Genomic DNA, 20,964 nt, shown 5'->3' with positions numbered 1-20,964 from the left:
ACGTAGACTTCTTGTACATTAGGACGACTCTAAGAAGCACAGAAGGTGGGGGTAGAGGCTAAAATCAGCTGAATGAAGATGCCATTGACATGGATAGCATGGCTTTGCCTTACGACAATTGAGGTCTTTCTGTAACTCCTCCCAGGCAGATGATGATCATCGGAGTCATTCAGAGACCTTTTACCTTGCCAGCTCACCCTTAGTGCTCTGATGTGTAGCATTGTAGGAGGTTTATAAAAGATTTACTGATCGAATGTTGTCATGTTAATGTACCTAAAAGATATTTTTAATTAAAAGAATATTCTCCCCTAATGAGATCAATAACTGAAACATTTCCCTGTAGAACTACTTTTAAAGTGACCAAGTCAAAATGATCTACCAACAATAAAATTAAAAAAAAAAAACACAAAGCACACTGTACGCAGAGAAAATGTTAATTATCATTTATATTCCGTTTTTTTGGGTTTTTTTTTAAAGAGGTCAAGGCAGATGATTCTATGCACTGTCACCTCAGTAACAACTATACAAAAATAGACAAATATACCCCCCTCCCTTTTTACTAAACCGCAATAGCAGTTTTTAGCGCAGGGAGCTGCGCTGAATGCCCTGTGCTGCTCTTGACACTCATAGGCTCCCTGCGCTAAAACCCGCTATTGTAAAAGTGGGCCATAGTGCAAAATATAGCCAGCAGATATAAATTCTCAAAACAGACACATTTTGATAACTAAATTTAAAATAAAATCATTTTTCCTACCTTTGTTGTCTGGTGATTTCATGAGTCTCTGGTTGCACTTTCTTCTTCTGACTGTGCATCCAATATTACTTCCCTTCTTTCAGCCTGTATGCTTCCTCTCCTCCAGACCTCATTCCCTCCCCTAACTTTTTCTTCCTCTCTCCCTACCCTTTCTTTCTTCCTGCCTCCCTTTCTTTTTTTTTTTCTCTTCATGCCCCCTTTCTTTCTTTCTGTTTCCCTTCTTTCCTTCTGTCTCCCTGCCCTCCCCCAAGCCACCGCCGCCCCAAGCTCTCCCTGCTTCCTTGCGTCAAGGGCCGACCAGCATTCCTCTCCCCGACGTCAATTCTGCCATTGGAGAGGAAGTTCCGGGCCAGCCAGGCAGCGATTGGCTGGCCCGAAACTTCCTCTCCAATGGCAGAATTGACGTCGGGGAGAGGAAGGCTGATCGGGCCTGGTAGATTGTGAAGGCAACGTGAGTCTATCATGGAGCCTGGGATGGGCTCTGTGATTGACTCACTGTGCCTTTGTGATCTACCATTCAATCGAGATCGACGTATTGGGCACCCCTGGTCTAAAGCATATTTCAACTTGGAACTCTGGAATGCACTTTTATTTTTTACCAGCTTATAGAAAAATAAAACACAAAGCAAGGAGTTTTTCATCTTTAACTACTCAGCTCACCTTCCACTAAGTAGATCATTGGTTGGTTGACATCTACAGCTATGTCTTCAGATCACTACTGCAGGAGTGCTGCTACTTGTGAAAGCCTAGTGGTCGGATGTGTTATGTTAAGTGCAATCTTATACCCACCAAATCTTCATTAATTAGAGCTCTAGGCGGGTTACAAGCAGCATATTGTGACATAGAATTCTGTATAGAGTTAAATGTATTACAAAGTGCAATACTACATAAAGCTATCAAATTGTTCATATTGTCTGAGGTACGAAAGATAGCAGCTGGAATAAGGACAAAAAACCAATCCAACGGATCTGCAGTGAGAATTCAGTGGAACAAGGACGAAAAAGGAACTGCAGACAGATGTACAAGATGCAGGCAAAGTTCATTGAACCAAACAAACAATTTGTTGCGTACAAATATACCATTTTACAGAATATGAGACCCAACGTGATTTGTGTTTCGATCAACACGTCTTCTTCAGGGGTCCCATGAAACGGTGGCTTCAGAGGACACGTAACAAATGTGCTGCCTCACTGACAATTCGTCATCATCCTCCTGTTCCCTTAGAACAAAACCTTCATCTATGACCCACGTGACCGCTGCGCTTCCACTGTATATTTCTACACAACAAATTGTTTCTTTGGTTCAATAAACTTTGCCTGCATCTTGTAAATCTGTCTGCAGTTCCTTTTGTCGTCCTTGTTGCAAAGATAGCAGCTGACTATTAACATTGTCTTTATTTTGGGTGACTTGCATATTAGTCTGTCATTTTTGACCCCTTGTAGGGATTTCTTAAAAAAATATGTTTTTAGATTTTTGTGAAACAGTGTATATACTGTGGTTGTGTGAATTACGGTGGAAAGTGAGTTCCACGCTTTTGCTGTTTGGTAATTGAATGATTTGCTGTGAGTTGTCTTTTGTATTTTATATCTTTCAGAGTTGGGAATGATAGGATCAGACTGTTGCAGTTATGTTGATCAACAGATCTATCCAGTCGTTCAGTAAATCTGGGGAAGCTCTTAGTGACATCACCGTTTAGCATTTTAAATACTCAGCAGCATAGTTTAAATATGCAGGGCTTCACTGTGGCTTCTCTTTGTACAGTGTAGCATCTGGTGCCAGAAAGCAAAGGCTGCTTGCAAGACAGTGCTGGACAAGTCTTTGAATCTTTGCTGTTTGCACCAGGAAGCAGTCTGACATCAAAAGCATTGCAGCACTAGCATATGCAACATTTAGCTCAAAGTGCATTATAAAAGTACCGTATATACTCGAATATAAGTAGAGACCCCATTTTTTCCCCCCAAAAGGAGGAAAAATGGTTGAGTCGAATATAAGACGGGTGCTTAATATTCAAGTGCCATGCCCTGCCAAGATCTGCACCCAGTGTCCCTTCTCTCATGCCATCTCCTGCCAGGCTCTGCACCCAGCCCTCTTCCCTCCCTGCCCTCCCAAGCTCTATACCCAGCCCCCCTCACTCCTTGCAGGTTCTGCACTCAGCCCCCTCACTCCTTGCCAGACTCTGTAACCAGCCTCCCTCACTCCATGCCAGGCTTTGCACCCTGTCTCACCTTCCTACCCTGTACCCCCTCTGGTGGTCTAGTGGTAGGCCAGGACCATCCTGGCCAACAATTTTTTTTAAACACCCCTTCCCCCCACCCCCCCCACATGCTTACCTTTTTCGCCGTTTTTAATTCCTGATGATCCTGTGGTGTTTGGAGCAGGAGCAATCTTTCTGTGCCCTGCCCCATGCTGAGCCTCCCCGTTCCTGGTTCCCATTTCTCGGCCAGCGGCACACCCGATAGGGTTGAGCTTTTCGTGCTTCCTGAGCTGTCTGAATAGCTGCTGCCAGTTCTCATCCCAGCGAGTATATACGGTATACCTTTTGTCCTGGACCAGATGATGGATTAGTACATTGTCTGCCCTCTAAGTTCTCTAGGCCCAGATGCACTAAAGCAAGGGTGTCAAACTCAATCACATTTAAGGGGTTGAAATCTAAAACACAGACTAAGTCGTGGGCCAGACCCCACCCAATCTCCTTCCCCATAATAGTACTAATTGTACTATTTGTAATGAATTGTAATTGTACTAATTGTAATTAATTTTTTCCATTCATTTTTCATATATACACAAAATATAATCTTATTAACAACACATAATGGTTAACCACAAAATTAAACTAGACAAAGCACACTGTATGCTTCTCAACATTCATTCCTACCAGAACACAGATAACCCTTATGCAAATACGAGACCACAAACTAAATGTACTGATATATACAAACGAAACCCTAAGATTCAAGACTCTGCATGCAGTACAATCCCAGAGAAATAGAAACAAATGCATTTCTTCCTGAACAGTGCAAAATATAAACAGCAGATGTAAATTCTCAAAATTGACACAATTCAATCACTAAATTGAAAATAAAATCATTTCCCCTACCTTTGTTGTCTGGTGATTTTGGTTTTCGAACCATCTTTTCCCAGTCTCTGGCTGCACTTCCTTCTGTCTGTTCTCTTAACTGTGTATCCAGGGCTACCTTATCCATTTGCTGTTTTTCTCTCCTTCACTTTCTGCCATACATTCATCTTTCCTTTAGTGAATTCAGGGATACTTAATATAAAATAAAGGTCAGAAAAAAGATCCAATTAATATAAAGCGCAACTGACCTCTTTAATATAACCAACCTATAGAGAGGGTGATCAAAAAAGATATATATAAAATGCTCAGAGATGTGAAACTTTGAAGGGAAGGTTGAAAAACCTCCCTTTGGTAAGAGTTTACCTTCCAGTCATTGTCACTTCATAAAATATTTTTGATCACTCACTCAAAGGCTGTAAATTTTAGTTTAATTGAGTATTAAAGTCTTTCAAATATTCAAAAAGTCCCAATCATGCGATCTTGCAAACGTCACTGCATTTATAAGATGATAAAGCTTTCACTTAGCTCATAAACAGGGTTTGTGGGGTCCCAACGTGGCCCCGTTTCGATCCCTGCTTCAGGAGACCCAAGTAGTTCGATTCAAAAATGTTCCTGAGTGCTATTCATAATATTATATGGCTTCGTGACTTGCAATCACATCTACGAATAAAACGAATGTTACATGTCAAGTGTGAGTGAAACATTCCTGATACTCACAGGGAAGCATCCGGTGGCAGGAGGGAGTGGGCATCTCTCTTGCGTTTTTGGGGGGGAGGGGAGGAGATGGTTTGGGGGGGGCCTCCATTGGCAGGAGGGAGTGGACATCTCACCAATATTCTCTCATGCAGGGGGAGGGGTCGGCATGGCAGGAAAGGAAGTGGGTATCCCTCCTGATGAGTTTCGCTGGTACAGGGGGGAGATCAGTCCCCGGTGTCTGTATGTCAGCAAGATGTCGGGGAGGGCCGTCATTGGCTGGGGGTGGTGGTTCTTTTTTAATGGGACAGATATTGTATGTGTGTAACACACACACAGCCTCTGTTCCCATTAAAATAAATAAATAAATTTTTGGTGCATTAGTAGCTCTTTTAGAATCGACCAAATATCAGATCAGAGTGGACCCACACAGTCTTACCAACCCGGTTTATTGCATCTAGCTCCTAGTTTCTTGTAAGGCAGCAGTAGACAATTTGGGTGAATGGTTTAGCAGCTTCATTAATTTTATTTCATTCCTTAGATCAGTGGTTCCCAACCCTGTCCTGGAGGAACACCAGGCCAATTGGGTTTTCAGGCTAGCCCTAATGAATATGCATGAAGCAAATTTGCATGCCTATCACTTCCATCATATGCAAATCTCTCTCATGCATATTCATTAGGGCTAGCCTGAAAACCCGATTGGCCTGGTGTTCCTCCAGGACAGGGTTGGGAATCACTGCCTTAGATGATACTGAAGGCTGTGTCAGGTTAGTAGTACCTACTATTATAACTTCATAAATTAGATGCTGTTTCTCACATCCTAATATGGACTCAAGCACAACAAAAATTCAACAATAAAAAGGCATCTTACTTTTATTGTTACATGCATGAGTATAGAATATTTAGGGGGTGGGGGGGGCTGGAAAATATTTTTAATTTTTAATTTGAGTGCAATTTTTGAATATGAAGATGGGGGGGTGATATATGTATTTGTCATGGATTACAATTTTGATTGAATTTAGGTGCTATTATAGTGTAATATGATTGTATGATATTATTGCACTTATTTTTGGCTTCAAAATGAATAAAGATATTTTTGAAAAAGAATATTTAGGGCAAAAAGAAAGGGAACTTTGAAACAAGACAATCATAGGAAACTGTGACAAGTTAAAATTCTTAGGAGCTTTGAAACTCCTTTTCTAGCTGTTTCTACATTTGTTTTTATATCATTTTCTTTCCTCTTCAACTTTTTTTCTCCCCTTCTGCAGCTTGATTTAATGCTTCCATAGGTGGCAGACACCAGGGTGCTGAATTTTAATTTTTTTTTTCCTCACCCCCCCATTGTAAGGAGTGGAACCCAGAAGTAGAGAAGTGGATAGTATTCCAGTTAGTACTTGTGCCTTAGAGCTCTACCTGTGACAGCCTAACTGACGTTCAAAACTCAATTTTCTGGTATCCTATGACCAGAATTAGAAGTGGCAGACAACTTTTGCCATCTAAGCACATGGTGAAAGTATGTAGAATATTTCTCATGGAATTCTTGCCAGTCTCTTTGTATTCTTTGACATAGAGGGAAGAGGGGACGGGTGGCTTGAATGCTGGTGGGGAGGAGTGTGTAATATAATCTAACCTAGTGTGATGATAATCTAGGTTAGTGGTTTCTAACCTCTCATGTAAAGGTCTTCAATGTGAATACGAGAAAGCTCCGACGGACACCACGGATTTCAAACTTACACATACTACTAATTTTGAAACCCGCCTTGACCTGCTTGTTCAGACTGAGTATTTAAACATTAATACTAATACTGACTCTCTAACACTTCAAAAATATAGTACTGTTGACAAGCCAAAATAAAGTGCATTTAAAAAAAAAATTCCATAAATGAGACACCTGAGAAGCACACTTAAAAGATTGTTAGCAGTTACTATATCAAGTGGGCATGATTGAAATGAATGCATTTACAGGATTTGAAGAGCATTTCAGCCGACTGTTTGAGGGCCTCAGTGGAGGCCCTTGGGGCCGCATGTTGCAGATCCATTATATCCATTGGCCTAGGGCTTCTGGTCCTGGGTGTTTAATGTTTGGAATTATAGGGGTTTATTTTTGAGACATTAGGTGCTTTCCCGGGATCAAAAAATTAGGGGTTTATCTGTATATCCATGTTACCAAAAAAGAGAAATATGTGGCATTTAGGTGGATTCTGTTTAGTGATCCAGAAGACAATTTTCCAGCACCAATCTGATCTCCTGGTCCACCATTAGCCCAAAGGAATTTGCCCAGGTTATTAAATAATTAGCCTGAATAAATTCCACAGACTCAAAACTTCCTTCCACTTAATATGTACAGTATGGATACCTTTGTAGCACTTGATCTCTCCAGTCCTTTTTTCCTCAACTAACAGCCACATCCCCCCGTCCCGTCCCCTCTCCACACACTTTTCATAATTCTTCTCCTATTCAGCACTCTTCCCACATGATGTTCACCGACTCTCCAGAGTCATCCCAGTGCCTCTTGCAAAACTCATGCTCCCACCTCATGCAGAAAAATTCACTTGAAGACCCCTCCCCCTAAGTCTTTCCCTTCCTGTCTGCTGGTCCCCAGTGCCACTTTATTAGCTGGGTTCTACCCAGAATCTCTGTTGCTGGTGATGCTGGAAGTAGGCAGGGTAAGCTCATTCACACAGGGGAAGACTGAGGAGCTGTAATACTGTTTTATACTCTGACAAATGTCCAGGCATATCTTCGGACTACTTGTGAACATTAATGCAAAAATCTAAAGAATTCTGATGAACATCTTTTATTTGCTTTGGGGATATCTATTATTTGGCAATACACATAACCTTTAAAAACGCTGTAGCGTTCAGTCACGGTATAATTTACAAACAATAAAATGAAATACATATCTGATTCACTAAAAGCAGTCCATCAATGACAGGGGTGTGGCAGCATTGGAAGGTTGAGGGGTGAATAGTGGGAGAAGCATGTGGAACATTCTTATGGAATTATGCATATAATTGGGGGAGAGAGAGGGGGAGGCAGATTGAAAGGAAGAATTACTTACAGTAACTGCTCACTGTGGTAAAGTTAAGGTGTCCCAATTTCTGTAGAAGTAGTTCCATTTTGGAGGGAGTTTATTTCTGTGAAATTCAATCCCATCCATTTTTAATGTCTTTTCACAGGTTTTTGGTCCTGGTCCTCAAATTTTCAGAGTTACTTTGCCCCCAGGCAGACATTCTTTTATTTTTTATTTTTTATTTTTTTATTCTTTATTCATTTTCAAATTTACAATAAGTGTAACAATATATCCAAACAAATTAACAATAAATATAACACTTAATAATCATTCTTGACATTGTAGAGAAAATGCTTGAAGTACCTGTGTGTAAACTGCTTTAAGTGTGGTTGTAAAACTACAAAAAGGCGATAGACAAGTCCCAATCCCTTTTTTCCCAGCATCCATTAGGTTGGAAAGAATCAAAGTGGTATAATATGCCACACTTGCTCTTTCAACTCTACTTTATTCCATGAGCGATAGAAGCCAGACCTATGGCTTGGTGAAACTGAATTTGTTTCCTGGTTTGACTGCAGAGGCAGTGTTCATTCCTTGAGGTGACAGGAAATCACAGGGACACCTAGGGCTGGATTCAATAAATGGCACTGAAATATGGATGCCTAAAAAAAAAAAAAAAAAATCCCATTCCCAGCACTGTTATAGAATGAGTGCTCTTTATAGAATAGCATTGGGCAACAAATTATGTGCCCAGCTTTTGGTGCCAGGACTGTACGTTAGCAGAAACCATGTGTAAATCCTGGCAGGCACATTAGTTGGGCACACATCCACAGTGTTCCATAATACTGCGTAATACGTCCATGACCCGCTCATACGACGGGAACACCCACTGTGCAGTTGCACAAGGATTCACACAGGCACAAGGATTCACACAGGCACTATCCTATAAATGGGTGCCTAAGTGTAGTGCTGTGCTGATCTGCCATTTCAGCCCCTTTTCGGCGCCTTGCATCCATTAGAATGCATTTCCACACTGAAAGTTGGGAGTAGAATTAGCGCCTGACTTTAGCCAGCATTTTATACAATCCCCTAGCTAGAATCTGAACCATGACTGCAGGGTTTCAAAACCCCTGGCTGAGGACGGTCATTGCAGTCGAGAGAAAAATAGGGGAGGAGTTTAAAATAGGGGGTGGAGTAAGTGATGGAATACAAATTGATCAAAACAAAGGTGGGAAAAAAAGAGAACTTCTGTTTGAACTAGCTGCTGAGGAAATTAAAGGTGGGAAAAAAATGTAATGTTCCTTTTGAGTTATGTAGCGATCAATGCACTATCAAGTTTGCATGCAAATGATTTTGCACGCAAACGCAACTGATCAGTCGCTCAGTGAGCGATTGCCACATGCGCAGAGCCCTAACAGCAGTGACGGGGAAAGCAGCCTCCTGCCACTGCTGTTACAGCACCACAACCCCACTAGAGCAGAAAAAATGTCAGGAGGGATGCCTATTCCCTCCTGCCAATGCAGGCATGTGGCACAGCGATGTGGCTGGAGGGTTGGCCACTGCCTCCTGCCACTGGAGATCCCCTGTCACCCCCTGAACCCCCCCCCCAAAAAAATGACAGGAGGGATGCCACCCGACACCACCCCTCAGGAGGCTCCCGCTTCGGCTGCCACTGCCAGTCACAAATGACACACCTTCTCCTTCCTGGTGCATAATGTGATGCACGGGGAGGGGGGCAAAGGCCCTGATTGGTTCAGTCGCCTAAGGCCCCTTCCTCTGCATCCACACACGCAAAATAGCTGTGCCATTGAAAAAAAAATCTGGCAGACTTGTTGGTAACAAAGTTACCGACGGGTCTAGAGCAATTGGTTTTTACGATTGCGAAAATCCCGTGCAAAATAGCCAAGCGATGTTAGTGCATCACTCGTTTGGCAATTTTGCATGGGGTTTTAGCTAATTTGCATGGCCAAATCGGAAAATGAGCAATTGAGGGGAAAAACACATGGTGGGCCATTATATGCATCGGGTCGGTAACAGCGACGATCGCTGACTTTAGTGCAGTGGTTCCCAACCCTATCCTGGAGGACCACCAGACCAATCGGGTTTTCAGGCTAGCCCTAATGAATATGCATGGAGCAGATTTGCAAGCCTGTCACTTCCATTATATGCAAATCTCTCTCGTGCATATTCATTAGGGCTAGCCTGAAAACCCAATTGGCCTAGTGGTCCTCCAGGACAGGGTTGGGAACCACTGCTTTAGTGCATCCCCCAGTTAGACTTACAAAGTTCCATAGTACCCTATGGAACTTTGTAAGTCTAAGTGCTTTGAAAATGAGCCCCAGTGCTTGATATTTGTAGAATAGTTAGGGGTTAAGAAAATTTGAGATTGTTTGAAGCCAAAATAATTCTAATCCCCACAGAATTTTTGTCATTTTGATTGATTACGCTTATCAGGGACACGTTTTCTGCTGTAAACCTTGATGACTTATTTCCAGGCTCTAATGAACTAGTGGTAACTCCCGTGGATCGATTTTTAGAACACTTTCGATCCAGTTTCAGAAACACAAGTTCTAAAACTATGCGAAAAACTGAAACATGTAGCTGTAAATTGGACCATTTTCCTTCTTATCTTCGGGGGGGGGGGGGGGGGAGGGGAGGGGAAACCATTTTCTTGGAAATGGTCATTTTTCTCTAAGTATGGGGATTATAATCTTGACACCCCTAATGAAAAGTGCTGATTTGGACCCTTCTGTGCCTTCCCATTACCACAAGCACGCTGTTCTTGTGAGAACTGAGGTAGCCATTCAGAAGTGGCGCGCACCCATGCAGCAGTGTGCTTGCGCGCCGTGGGCCCCGACATACCGGTAATCAGCAGGCAGCCAACCAGCAAAGCACCAGCGACCAGCACAATTAGGAAGTGTCGTGGGTCCAGGCATTAGCGTGCTTGTGCACCGTGGGCCCCAACATAATCAGCAGGCAGCCGTCCACCGACCACCACAATTTAAAGGTACCGCTGGGTGGGTGTGTGGTGGTGGTATATTCGCTTCATAAGATGCACCCTTATTTCCACCCACTCTTTGGGGGGAGAAAGTGCGTCTTATGGAGCGAAAAATATGGTAATCTCTCTTTTCTTATCTTTTTTACTTTCATGTGTCTTCTGGTCTTTGACCACTTGTAAACCAAGTTGAGCTTCAACGGGAGATGACCTGGTATATAAACTGAAGATTAGATTAGATTAGATTTATATGACTGTTTTAATATATATATTGTGTATTCATTTTTTAACTGTTTAGAACCGGGGTGGTCCTTGAGGGCCAGAATCCAGTCGGGTTTTCAGTATTTCCCCAATGAATATGCATGAGATCTATTTGCAAGCACTGTTTTCAATGGGGAAATCCTGAAAACCTGACTGGATTGTGGCCCTTGAGGACCGGAGTTGCCCACCCCTGGTTTAGAATGACCTTTAGTCAATTTGATGATATAAAAACTTTTATAAATAAACTTAATGATTCTTGAAATATTTGTATTAATATTTGCTATGCACTTTTGTGAACAGATTCACCTGAAGTGGTGTATGGCAGGTGTAGACAACTTAAACCGTGGACTAACACCATAACAATAGTAAAATCAAATATTAGCTTAATACACAATTAGAACTGTGAAGTAAGCTTGGAAATATCTAACATGATAGTATCACTAGAGTGCACAATTAAAACAGCACAGTGGAGCTATGTCACTCCCAAATAATTTTTGTGCTTGATGCGAGATCTGCACCACACTTTTTAAGATACATATATCTGCTTGCTGAGTAGGGTCTATTAGTTCCTGCTTGGAACCTCTTAATTTTGTTTCCCTGCTTGTCTGATACTATCAAAATTCTGCTTCCTATATCTGACCCATGAAAGAGCTCAGGTTCAGACCACCCTGTTCTGCACCAAGTCTACCCTCTCTTTCCTATATATCTAGACCAGTTAAATCATGGAAATAGGTGTATGGAATTCTCTAGAACATCAGGAACTCAATTTCACCATCCTATCCACACGAGTTTTGTCGCCGTCCCTGTCCCTGTTCTTGTCCCTGCCCCATTCCTGTAAGCTCTGCCTTAATGGCACAAGCCTCAAACACTTATGATTTTAAAGTGTTTGAGGCTTGTGCAGATGAGGACAGAGCTTGCAGGAACGGGACAGGGAAAGAACTCCGCCAGGACGGGGAAAAATTTGTCTCCATGTCTTTCTCTACATCAAATACTGAATAGCCCAGCTCTGCATTCACTTTCTTTAAGCTCTACATTCAAAATGTCATTTCCCAAGTCAAATGATGAAGCATATCCCCCCTCCCCCTCCAAAGAAAATCTTTTCTGTTTTTATTAAAGCTTTAATATATGAAGGAGAAACAGAGGGAAATATCTCCATCTTGTTTCTACCCAAGGGACTATATGTGAATGTAGCTTTGTTTGTCATATTCCTTTACTGACACACTGCACAGTATCTGTAATCTTGGTCTATACTGCCATGAGTTAATTAAGAGGAGAAAAAAATGAAGACCAACGTACCATGAGACTAACAATTAAAAAAATAATTATATATTATATATCTATCTATCTATCTGCATGAAGCAGCACTAAATTGCTGAGTTTTAGCTAGGCAAAGATTTCAGACATGGAGACTCCTGGCAGTCAGCCCAGACATTTGGATACTTGCCTACAAATCCCTAAGACAATTGGTATTTTATTTTAATGTTAAATATGAAAAACCTGAGAGGCGTGGCCTTGTTTGCTAAGACAGGCGGCTGGGGCCGGAAATGTGCCTGCTCCCCATAAAACCCAGCTCAGCTCTTGGAGGGTTCCCCCCCCCCCCAAAAGAAAAACTGTTTACTTTATCTGTCTTTGGACGGCTTGGTGCCTGACAGTAGCGACTATAAAAAGATTGGGGGGATTCATGAGCAGGAAAGTCATACTGGAGAAGTTTGGATGTCATTTTTTTTTTTTTTGCTTCAGTTGTGCTCTAGTGTTAATGTAACTAAGGCAAACTTTGGCAATGTTTTAAGAATCTTTGATTTTCTTTTCTTCTCTGCCCCTTTGTGAACTGCATTTTGTATAAAGGGGGGGGGGGAGAAGCATTCTAAACAGTGTAGAGAAAAGATAATACACAGAGGTTTCCCTTTACTTTTCAAGCTAGTTTTGGCCAGTGTTTTCGTAGGCATGAACGCAGGAGGGAAGACGGCAGTACATCTGCAAGCTGTGATGTGCTATTTCCCATTACATTCTGTTTCATTCACTTTTTATATTCAGAACTCCTAGCAACGACTGCCTGGTGTGGTTTACACATTACAGTAAAAAACAAAACATTATAACAAGTAGGTAAAGCATAAAACCCTCATAATATAAAGACTAGAACAGAGAGAGTCACCTAAACCTAGGAAAGAATGATTGTAATAAAGTTCTAAAACAATTACCCACTCACCCCAACCAAGAGAGAGAATCTCATTCCCATCATTCCCTCCCAATGCCAACTTCACATTAACCAGCCCATTTATTCAGCGAACAACCAAGGGCTCCATTTACGAAGCCGCGTTAGTGGTTTAACGCGCGTAATATCGTGCGCTAAATTGACGGCCGTGCTAGACGCTAACGCTAGCTGGTGTTAGTTCTAGCCGCGTAGCACGGGTTTAGTGCACGCTAAAAAACTGCGTGCGCTAAAAATGCTAATGTGGCTTCATAAAAGGAGCCCCAAGTCTTCAGTAATCTGTGGATCTTCAAATAATCACCTTTGCTGCATGTTCAGAATTTCAGATCTCTGGGCCTTTAACAAAAAAAGCTTTGGCCTCCAAATCTTTTTTTTTTTTTTTATTCTTTATTCATTTTAAAAGCCAACATAAAGTGCAACAAATTATCAAACAATTAGCACAAAAAACAGCACTCAGTACAATCAAATGATAAAATTATAAGTACATATCTCCCTCCCCCATACCCTCCCACCCACCCACCCCTCCTGGATGTGCAAAAATGCTTTTACAGAGAAAAAAGGGTAATACTAATGATCAAGTCAAACAAAAGTTTGTTAATGGATCCCAGATTTCTTTGAATTTATTATAGTGTCCCAATTTAATGAATTCATACGTTCAAACTTAAAAGTTTGGCATTAGGATTCCCACCAAAAGGTATAGTTTAACCTGTCCCAATTTTTCCAGTTTTTCGTAATAAGCTGCATAGCAACTCCTGTCATGATAAGCAATAATCTATTCTTATTTGCAGTTATTGGACTCTTGGGCATTAATAATGTACCAAACAACACTACATCATATGACAATGATGCTGGAACTGCCAATATCATAGTAATTTGACCCCATATAGATCTCCAAAATCCAAGTATCAAGGGACAATAGAACAATAGATGATCTGTCCCTATATCAAGATGACAATGCCAGCATCTAATAGATTTAGAACTATCTAACTTTTGTAAACGAACAGGGGTCCAAAAAAATTCTATATAGCAGAAAAAACCAAGTTTGTCTCATAGATGCTGACGCTGTATATCTCATCCAAGACCAAATCCATGGCCATTGAGTGGCAGCCTCCTAATCTTTTCTTCCTTATCACTTAAAATGAGGGCATGGCTAATTTTTTTTATTTGTTTAAAAATTTATATCCCACCTATCCCTAGAACATAGGTGTCAAACTTTGGCCTGCGGGCCACATCTGGCCCGCAGTGTAAATATATTTGGCCCACGAGAAACTTCCAAATGTCTACTAGAGCTGGCCCCGGCCAGTAGACAGTTTTTAACCCAATCGGCTCACGTCCATATTAGGCACGTCATCACATTTGATGTTTTTACAAGTTCCTACAGTGTTTCATGGTCTCGCACAGTGTCGCTGTAGTGCTGGACTCTGTAATTGCTTCTTTGGTAAGTATACCGGCTTTGAAAGTTCTTGTCACAGCTTTGGGAGTATTCTACTGTTTGCTCTTGGGCCAATGATTGTCAAACTTGATTGTGATCTTGTTGTTTGTTCCCCTACATTCAGCCTGTTTTTGTTGGGAAGATTGGAACTTCCCCCCTGTTTTTGCTTTTAGTTTCATGTTATGTTTTTTAAATTTGTATAGTCCAATCAATAAGTTTGTAATTTGTGCCCCTTCTGTTTGCACACCTTTCTTTTAATTTTTTAACTTTTTACTCGGTTGACATTGGCATAGTCATGCCTGGGGCTTTTTTTTTTTTTTTAATTTTATTTTTCTTAGCATTCACGGAGATCATGCCACTTTTACTTTCGTTTTCACAGCTTGATGAACAGTGTGGTTTCACTGCACAAGGCATAGGAATCGCTACTCTTATTTGTATTGCCTGGGCTTTTCTGTTCTCTTGGCTTTTCCTATTTTTGAGAGATTTCCTTAAGCTTGTTTCCATATGAAAAATGTAGACATTTTTTTCAATAAATATCAAGGTTGGCCCGCAAATTTGTCCAAGTATTTAATTTAGGCCCACTATATATTTGAGTTTGACACCCCTGCCCTAGAGCCTCTTGTTCTGATCTTAGAGATATTCTGTGCAGTTGAAATTATAGCACAGAAACTGCTAGCTAGATTTATTGGGATATTTGGAATTAAATAAAAAGGGAGAAAAGGTAGATTCCTGCAGAATTTGTATTACAGTATCTGAATTGCTAGGCCCCCCCCCCCCCCCCTCTCTGTTGATAGGGAACTTGGTGACTCATTGGGTACAGATGCAAGAGGATGGTGATTAATGGAATTTTTCTCCGAGGAAAGAAAGGTGAGTAGTGGAGTGCCTCAAGGATCGGTGCTAGGACTGATTCTATTCAATATGTTTGTGAGCAACATTGCTGAAGGGTTAGAAAGTAAGATTTGCCTTTTTATGGATGATATCAAGATTTGTAACAGAGTGGACATCCCAGGTAAGTAAATCACTGAATACCTCTACACCAGTGGTCTCAAACTCAAACCTTTTGCAGCACCACATTTTGAATTTGTAGGTTCACTTCTCCCTCCATAACCACAGGGGTTAGGGGCAGAGCCGGCCTGCGAATATTAAAAAAAACTGCAAATAATATTCGGGCCGGTTCTGCCCCTAATCCCCGCTTCCCCCTGGCTATTTTAAGCCCTGTAAGCCCCCCCCCCCTCCCTTTAAGCCTTACCAGGTGGTCTAGCACAGTGTTCTTCAACCTTTTTACAACTATGGACCGACGGAAATAAAATCATTATTTTGTGGACCGGCAAACCACTAAGACTGAAATTTTTTTAAAAACCATCACCGCCCCGTCCCTGCAAGCTCAGTCCCACAAACCATCTGATCTCATCTGCACAAGCCTCAAATAGTTATGATTTTATATTGAACATATTTTATTAAAGTATAAAAAGAAACAATATCCTGCACAATTGTCATTTTATAAATACAAATATTATAGGGCAAAGATAAACAAAAACCCCGTCTCCCCTCCCCTTCACATATATCCCCTCTACTAGCAAGAAAACTGAATAAGCCAAATTATTACAGAATGTACACAAATATCATGCTAACAGAATACCACAGTCACATATGGCAGGAGTGGTGTTAGGGGAGTGCAACTAGGGCAACTGCCCTCTGGTCAGAGAGAGCCCTAAGCCAGCTGGAAGCTAAAGAAGCACTGCCTGGGCTTTGCACTCCCCAGTTATGTCTAACATCAGCTCTAGCAGGATACATATTTCAAACCTGATATATTCTAATCACAAGATAGAAATAAAATTATTTTTTTCTACCTTTTGTCGTCTCTGTTTTCTGTTTTCATTATCTTTTCACTTTCTTCCATCCAGCTTCTGCCCTGTCTCTTCAATCCAGCATCTTCCCCTTCCATCCACTGTCTGTCTTTCCCTGCCATCTCTCCTCCTGCCCCCCCCCCCCCAATTTGGTCTGGCATCCATCATCTTCCTTCTGTTCCCCTCATGGTCCTTCCCTCTCCCCTGTGGTTTTTAGCATCTCTCTCTTCTCATTTCCTCCACTCAGATCTGATATCGTTCTCTCCTCTCTCTTCCCTTTCCTTTTCTTCTCTGGTCTTCCTTCTCTATTTTCTGCCTCCGTCTAAATTAAATTCTTTCTTACTATTCAGTCCTGTTTCTCTCTTTTCACTGTGTCTACCCACAGCTTGTCACCCCTCCATTATCTTACTAACTCTATCTTCTTCCCCCATCCAGCATATGCCCTTTATTTATCTCCTCCTTCCATCCAGTATGTGTTCTTTCCCCACTTCCATTCAGCATCTGCTCTCCCCTCTCAACTGACATCCATCTGCCTTCTGCTCTCTCTTCTTCTCACTTCCATCATCTGTCCCCTTCTCTCTCTCCTCTCCTCACTTCCATCATCTGCCCCCCTTCCCTTCAACTTTGCGGTTCACTTTCTTTCCCCTGAGGGTGTCTCATGTCAGAGGGGAAGCTTTGGCCGAGCAGCACCGCTTGCAAGGAACAGTGGAAGGCCAGCCCACATCGCATCATCGAAGCGGGCCGGCCTAGCAAAGGCCCTGAGGCTGTCTCATGAAATTGTGGCTAAACTACTGCTTAGGGGCAGCTCTGTACCAAAGTTAAAAGCACACAGAGCTGCCACTGCTGGTCTGGAGGTGTGGAGACAAAGACAGGAGGCATACGCGGCAGGAGTCCCGGCACAGTGATGGCAACAGGAAGTTGCAAGTCAGCTGACACCGGCACCTTTTGTTGCGGTGGGGACCCGAATCCTTCACGGACTGGCAAGATTTTTTTGCGGACTGGCACCAGTCCACGGACCGGCGGTTGAAGAACACTGGTCTAGCTGGTTTTCGGGGCAGGAGCGATCTTCCCACACTTCTACCCTTTGCAGATCGCTCACAGGAAAAGGCTGCCTTGAGCTTCCGTAGTCTCTCGAGCCATTTCCTGTGAGTGATCTGCCTCTTCTCCTTGAACAGAGAAGATTGAGAGGGGACATGATCGAAACATTCAAGGTACTGAAGGGGATAGACTTAGTAGATAAGGACAGGTTGTTCACCCTCTCCAAGGTAAGGAGAACGAAAGGGCACTCTCTAAAGTTGAAAGGGGAAAGTTCTTCTTCACCCAGAGAGTGGTAAAAAATTGGAATGCTCTTCTGGAGTCTGTCATAGGGGAAAATACCCTCCAGGGATTCAAGACTAAGTTAGACAAGTTCCTGGTGAGCAAGAGCGTGCGCTGGTAGGGCTAATCTCGGTTGGAGCACTGGTCTTTGACCAGAGGGCCGCTGCGTAAGCGGACTGCTGGGCACGATGGACCACTGGTCTGACCCAGCAGCAGCAATTCTTATGTTCTTATGTTCTTACAGGGCTTAAAATAGCCTGAAAAATTTAAATGGGTTTTTGGGTTTAAAACCACGAATAACTGAATCTGCGGATGCTGAAACCGCGGATTCAGAGGGAGAAGAATACTTTGAGGGCCTCAGAAAAAGTAGTTAGTGTCTTATTAAAGAAATGACAATTTTACATGAGGTAAAACTCTTTATAGTTTATAAATCTTTCCTTTTGGCTAAGTCTTAATAATAATATTGTAATTTATAGCTAAAGAGATATATGATCAAGAAACTGTTTTATTTTACTTTTGTTATTATGATAAACATACCAAGGGCCACAAAATAGTACCTGAGGGCCTCATGTGGCCCCCAGGCCGCGAGTTTAGACCTCTGCTCTACACAGATGGGAAAAGGAGGCAATGTCTGGAAAGCAGTATATACTAATTCATATCCTTACTTTTGTCAAAGCTGAGAAGTGCATATGACAGTGTTTAACTATAATGAATTGGTGTTTAATGTAAAATATTTCGGAAACTTAACATTTTTCCTTTTTTCTTTTGCAGATATATGTTGGGTAAAGGAGGAAAACGAAAGTTTGACGAGCATGAAGATGGGCTGGAAGGCAAAGTGGTGTCTTCAAGTGACAGTCCATCAAAGGTGTCATACACCTTACAGCGCCAGACTATCTTCAACATTTCCCTTATGAAACTTTATAACCACAGGCCATTAACAGAGCCAAGTTTGCAAAAAACAGTTTTAATTAATAACATGTTGAGGCGAATCCAGGAGGAGCTCAAACAAGAAGGCAGCTTAAGACCTATGTTCCTCACCACTTCACAGCCAGCTGACCCTCTTGGTGACAGTTACCAGGAAGCTCAGCCTGCCTTCAGCCATCTCGCCTCACAGCCTGCTCACCCCACTGACTTAATAAGCACTACACCACTAGAGTCATGCCTCACTCCAGCCTCTCTACTTGAGGAAGACTCTTTTTGCACTTCCCAGACTGTCCATCACAGCGTCCCTACCAAAATACCACCTTCACCTATCCAGCCAGTAAAGGATAGTTTCTCCTCAGCCTTGGATGAAATTGAGGAACTCTGTCCAACACCTACCTCTACAGAGGCCTCGGCAGACTCTAAAGACAACTCTGACTCAAATCTTCACAAACCTGAAGGGGGAACCCAAGAGATTAGAACAAGTGAATCCAAATTAACGGATGCTCTACCTGGAAATTTTGAAATAACAACTTCCACGGGTTTTCTGACAGACTTGACCTTGGATGATATACTGTTTGCTGACATAGATACATCTATGTATGACTTTGATCCGTGCACCTCTGCTGCTGGAGTTGCCTCAAAAATGGCTCCAGTCACAGCAGACGACCTCCTAAAAACATTAGCCCCCTATAGTAGCCAGCCAGTGACCCAAAATCAGCCTTTTAAAATGGACCTTACAGAACTAGATCACATAATGGAGGTTCTTGTCGGGTCCTAAAATGCTGTAATTTTTAATGTACCATATATACACATGGTAGTATTTCAATCCACCCAGAGTCCCAGCACTGTGCATGTTGTATTCTAGCTTGCCTTTGGAGAAGAAAAGAAGATCCCACACTAAACTTTGCTTCTAGCAGAGTTGGAGTGCCTTCATCCCTGTACGGCCACTTGTTAATGTGTACTTGAGTGGAGGAAGACCGACTAATCCCACTAGGGGAAAAAGTACAGAATGGAAGCAGTTTTCCTTTGTTGTCAAAACAAGAAATAACTGTAAATGCTAAGCACAAGGATTATGTTGGGGGAAAGCTGTAAATTGTGTGTGCATATTTGTCTATTTTTTCTATAAGTTTTATTGCAAGAGGTAACATTTTTATTTAGATAATCTCAGCGCCCCACACCCCGATTTATTTTTAGGTTGTCATTCCATCTCAGAGGCGTTTAACTATTCCTCTTAAGTGTTGCATTTACACGGCTGTTTAGAAACAGCTGCCCAAATTTATTTTATATTTTTGTACAGATTCTGGGGTTTATGACCTTTTTCTAAAAAAAAAAAAAAAAAAAAATGCAATACAAAAAAAAATTGCCCCCCCCCCTCAAAAACAACAAATGTTGTTTTTGCATACAAAATAGCTATTTTGATAGAATTTGCTCACCGGATTCCTGTATAATACTTCAGATGTACAAGGAAAGAAAGCTTGTAATTTTTTTATATGGAGTGGTAACAATTTTATACGTGTGAATGGTATAAAGAATAAATTGGAAACAAATCCTCTGCAATGGATTCCCCCTATCCCCCCAAATAAAAACAGAAGTGCTTTTTTTAAAAAAAAAAAAAAGGGGGGGGGAGCGAGTTTGATCTGACCCTCAGTTCACAACTGTTTTCTTCTTTTAATCTAATTCCTTACCCATAACTACGATTTTGAAAATCTGGGGCCACCTTTTCCAAGGCCCCTAAACCCTACACAGTTTGAACAGTGTTTTTCCATTTTGCTGACTGTGGGCTGCTAAGATGGATTTTGGCAGACCCGTGTCCCCAATACCCCTCTCTCCCATTCCATGCCATTCTGTTCCAAGCACCTTCCAAAGAGTGGTGGTCGTTCTGTGGCATGGCAGTTGTATTATAAACCCACATACTCTTCCAATGTTTAAATTAACCCTTGATTAGCTTATACATCCCATTTTAGAACCACCGTCTTGTTTAGTGTGGGCTAAGGAGAAGCCCTGCTGATATTAAAACTTTCCAAGTATATTCACTAAGTAAATCCTACATATTGTGGGATTTTTTTTCATGGGGGGTGTAGAGGATCAGTTGAACAAAAAGTTCATCTGGTGACGCACCATTGATTTGCTACTTAAAATCCATTGCTAACCTTTTTTTTTAGTCATTTCATTAACTGAAATTGCTTTTTCTGGAGGACAAGCAATTTCATTTTTCTTTTTTAAATTGGTCTAGTAAGAGAACTACATGCAGTATCTAAAAGCGAGTATGCACTCGCCCTTTGCCATAGCATTTCTTGTCGCTGTGTGTTATGTGCTGAAGAAGGCAGCTTCAGTATTACCTGCAGTGAAGCTCATCTCTTGTCAGCACTGGATGGACGTACTTAAATATCCATTGCTGTTCAAACTGGAGTCCATCTCGGTGCACCACTTGGCCTCTTCAAATGGG

At 41.8% G+C, this 20,964-nt stretch overlaps 1 protein-coding gene across 1 annotated transcript in view; it reads left to right on the top strand.

Moving 5' to 3' along the window:
- SERTAD2 (SERTA domain containing 2) overlaps window positions 1-20,155 on the top strand; it is an 84,848-nt gene extending 64,693 nt beyond the window's left edge. Inside the window, exon 2 of the mRNA XM_033939769.1 lies at window positions 18,366-20,155. Within this exon, the coding sequence (XP_033795660.1) occupies window positions 18,370-19,296 (927 nt within the window). The 5' untranslated portion in view covers window positions 18,366-18,369 and the 3' untranslated portion in view covers window positions 19,297-20,155. The remainder of the gene's footprint in view (window positions 1-18,365) is intronic.
- Window positions 20,156-20,964: the final 809 nt, after the last annotated feature.

This window comes from Geotrypetes seraphini, chromosome 3 (assembly GCF_902459505.1).
Source record: "Geotrypetes seraphini chromosome 3, aGeoSer1.1, whole genome shotgun sequence".
Taxonomy (NCBI): domain Eukaryota; kingdom Metazoa; phylum Chordata; class Amphibia; order Gymnophiona; family Dermophiidae; genus Geotrypetes; species Geotrypetes seraphini.
This window is presented reverse-complemented; position numbering and strand designations above follow the sequence as displayed.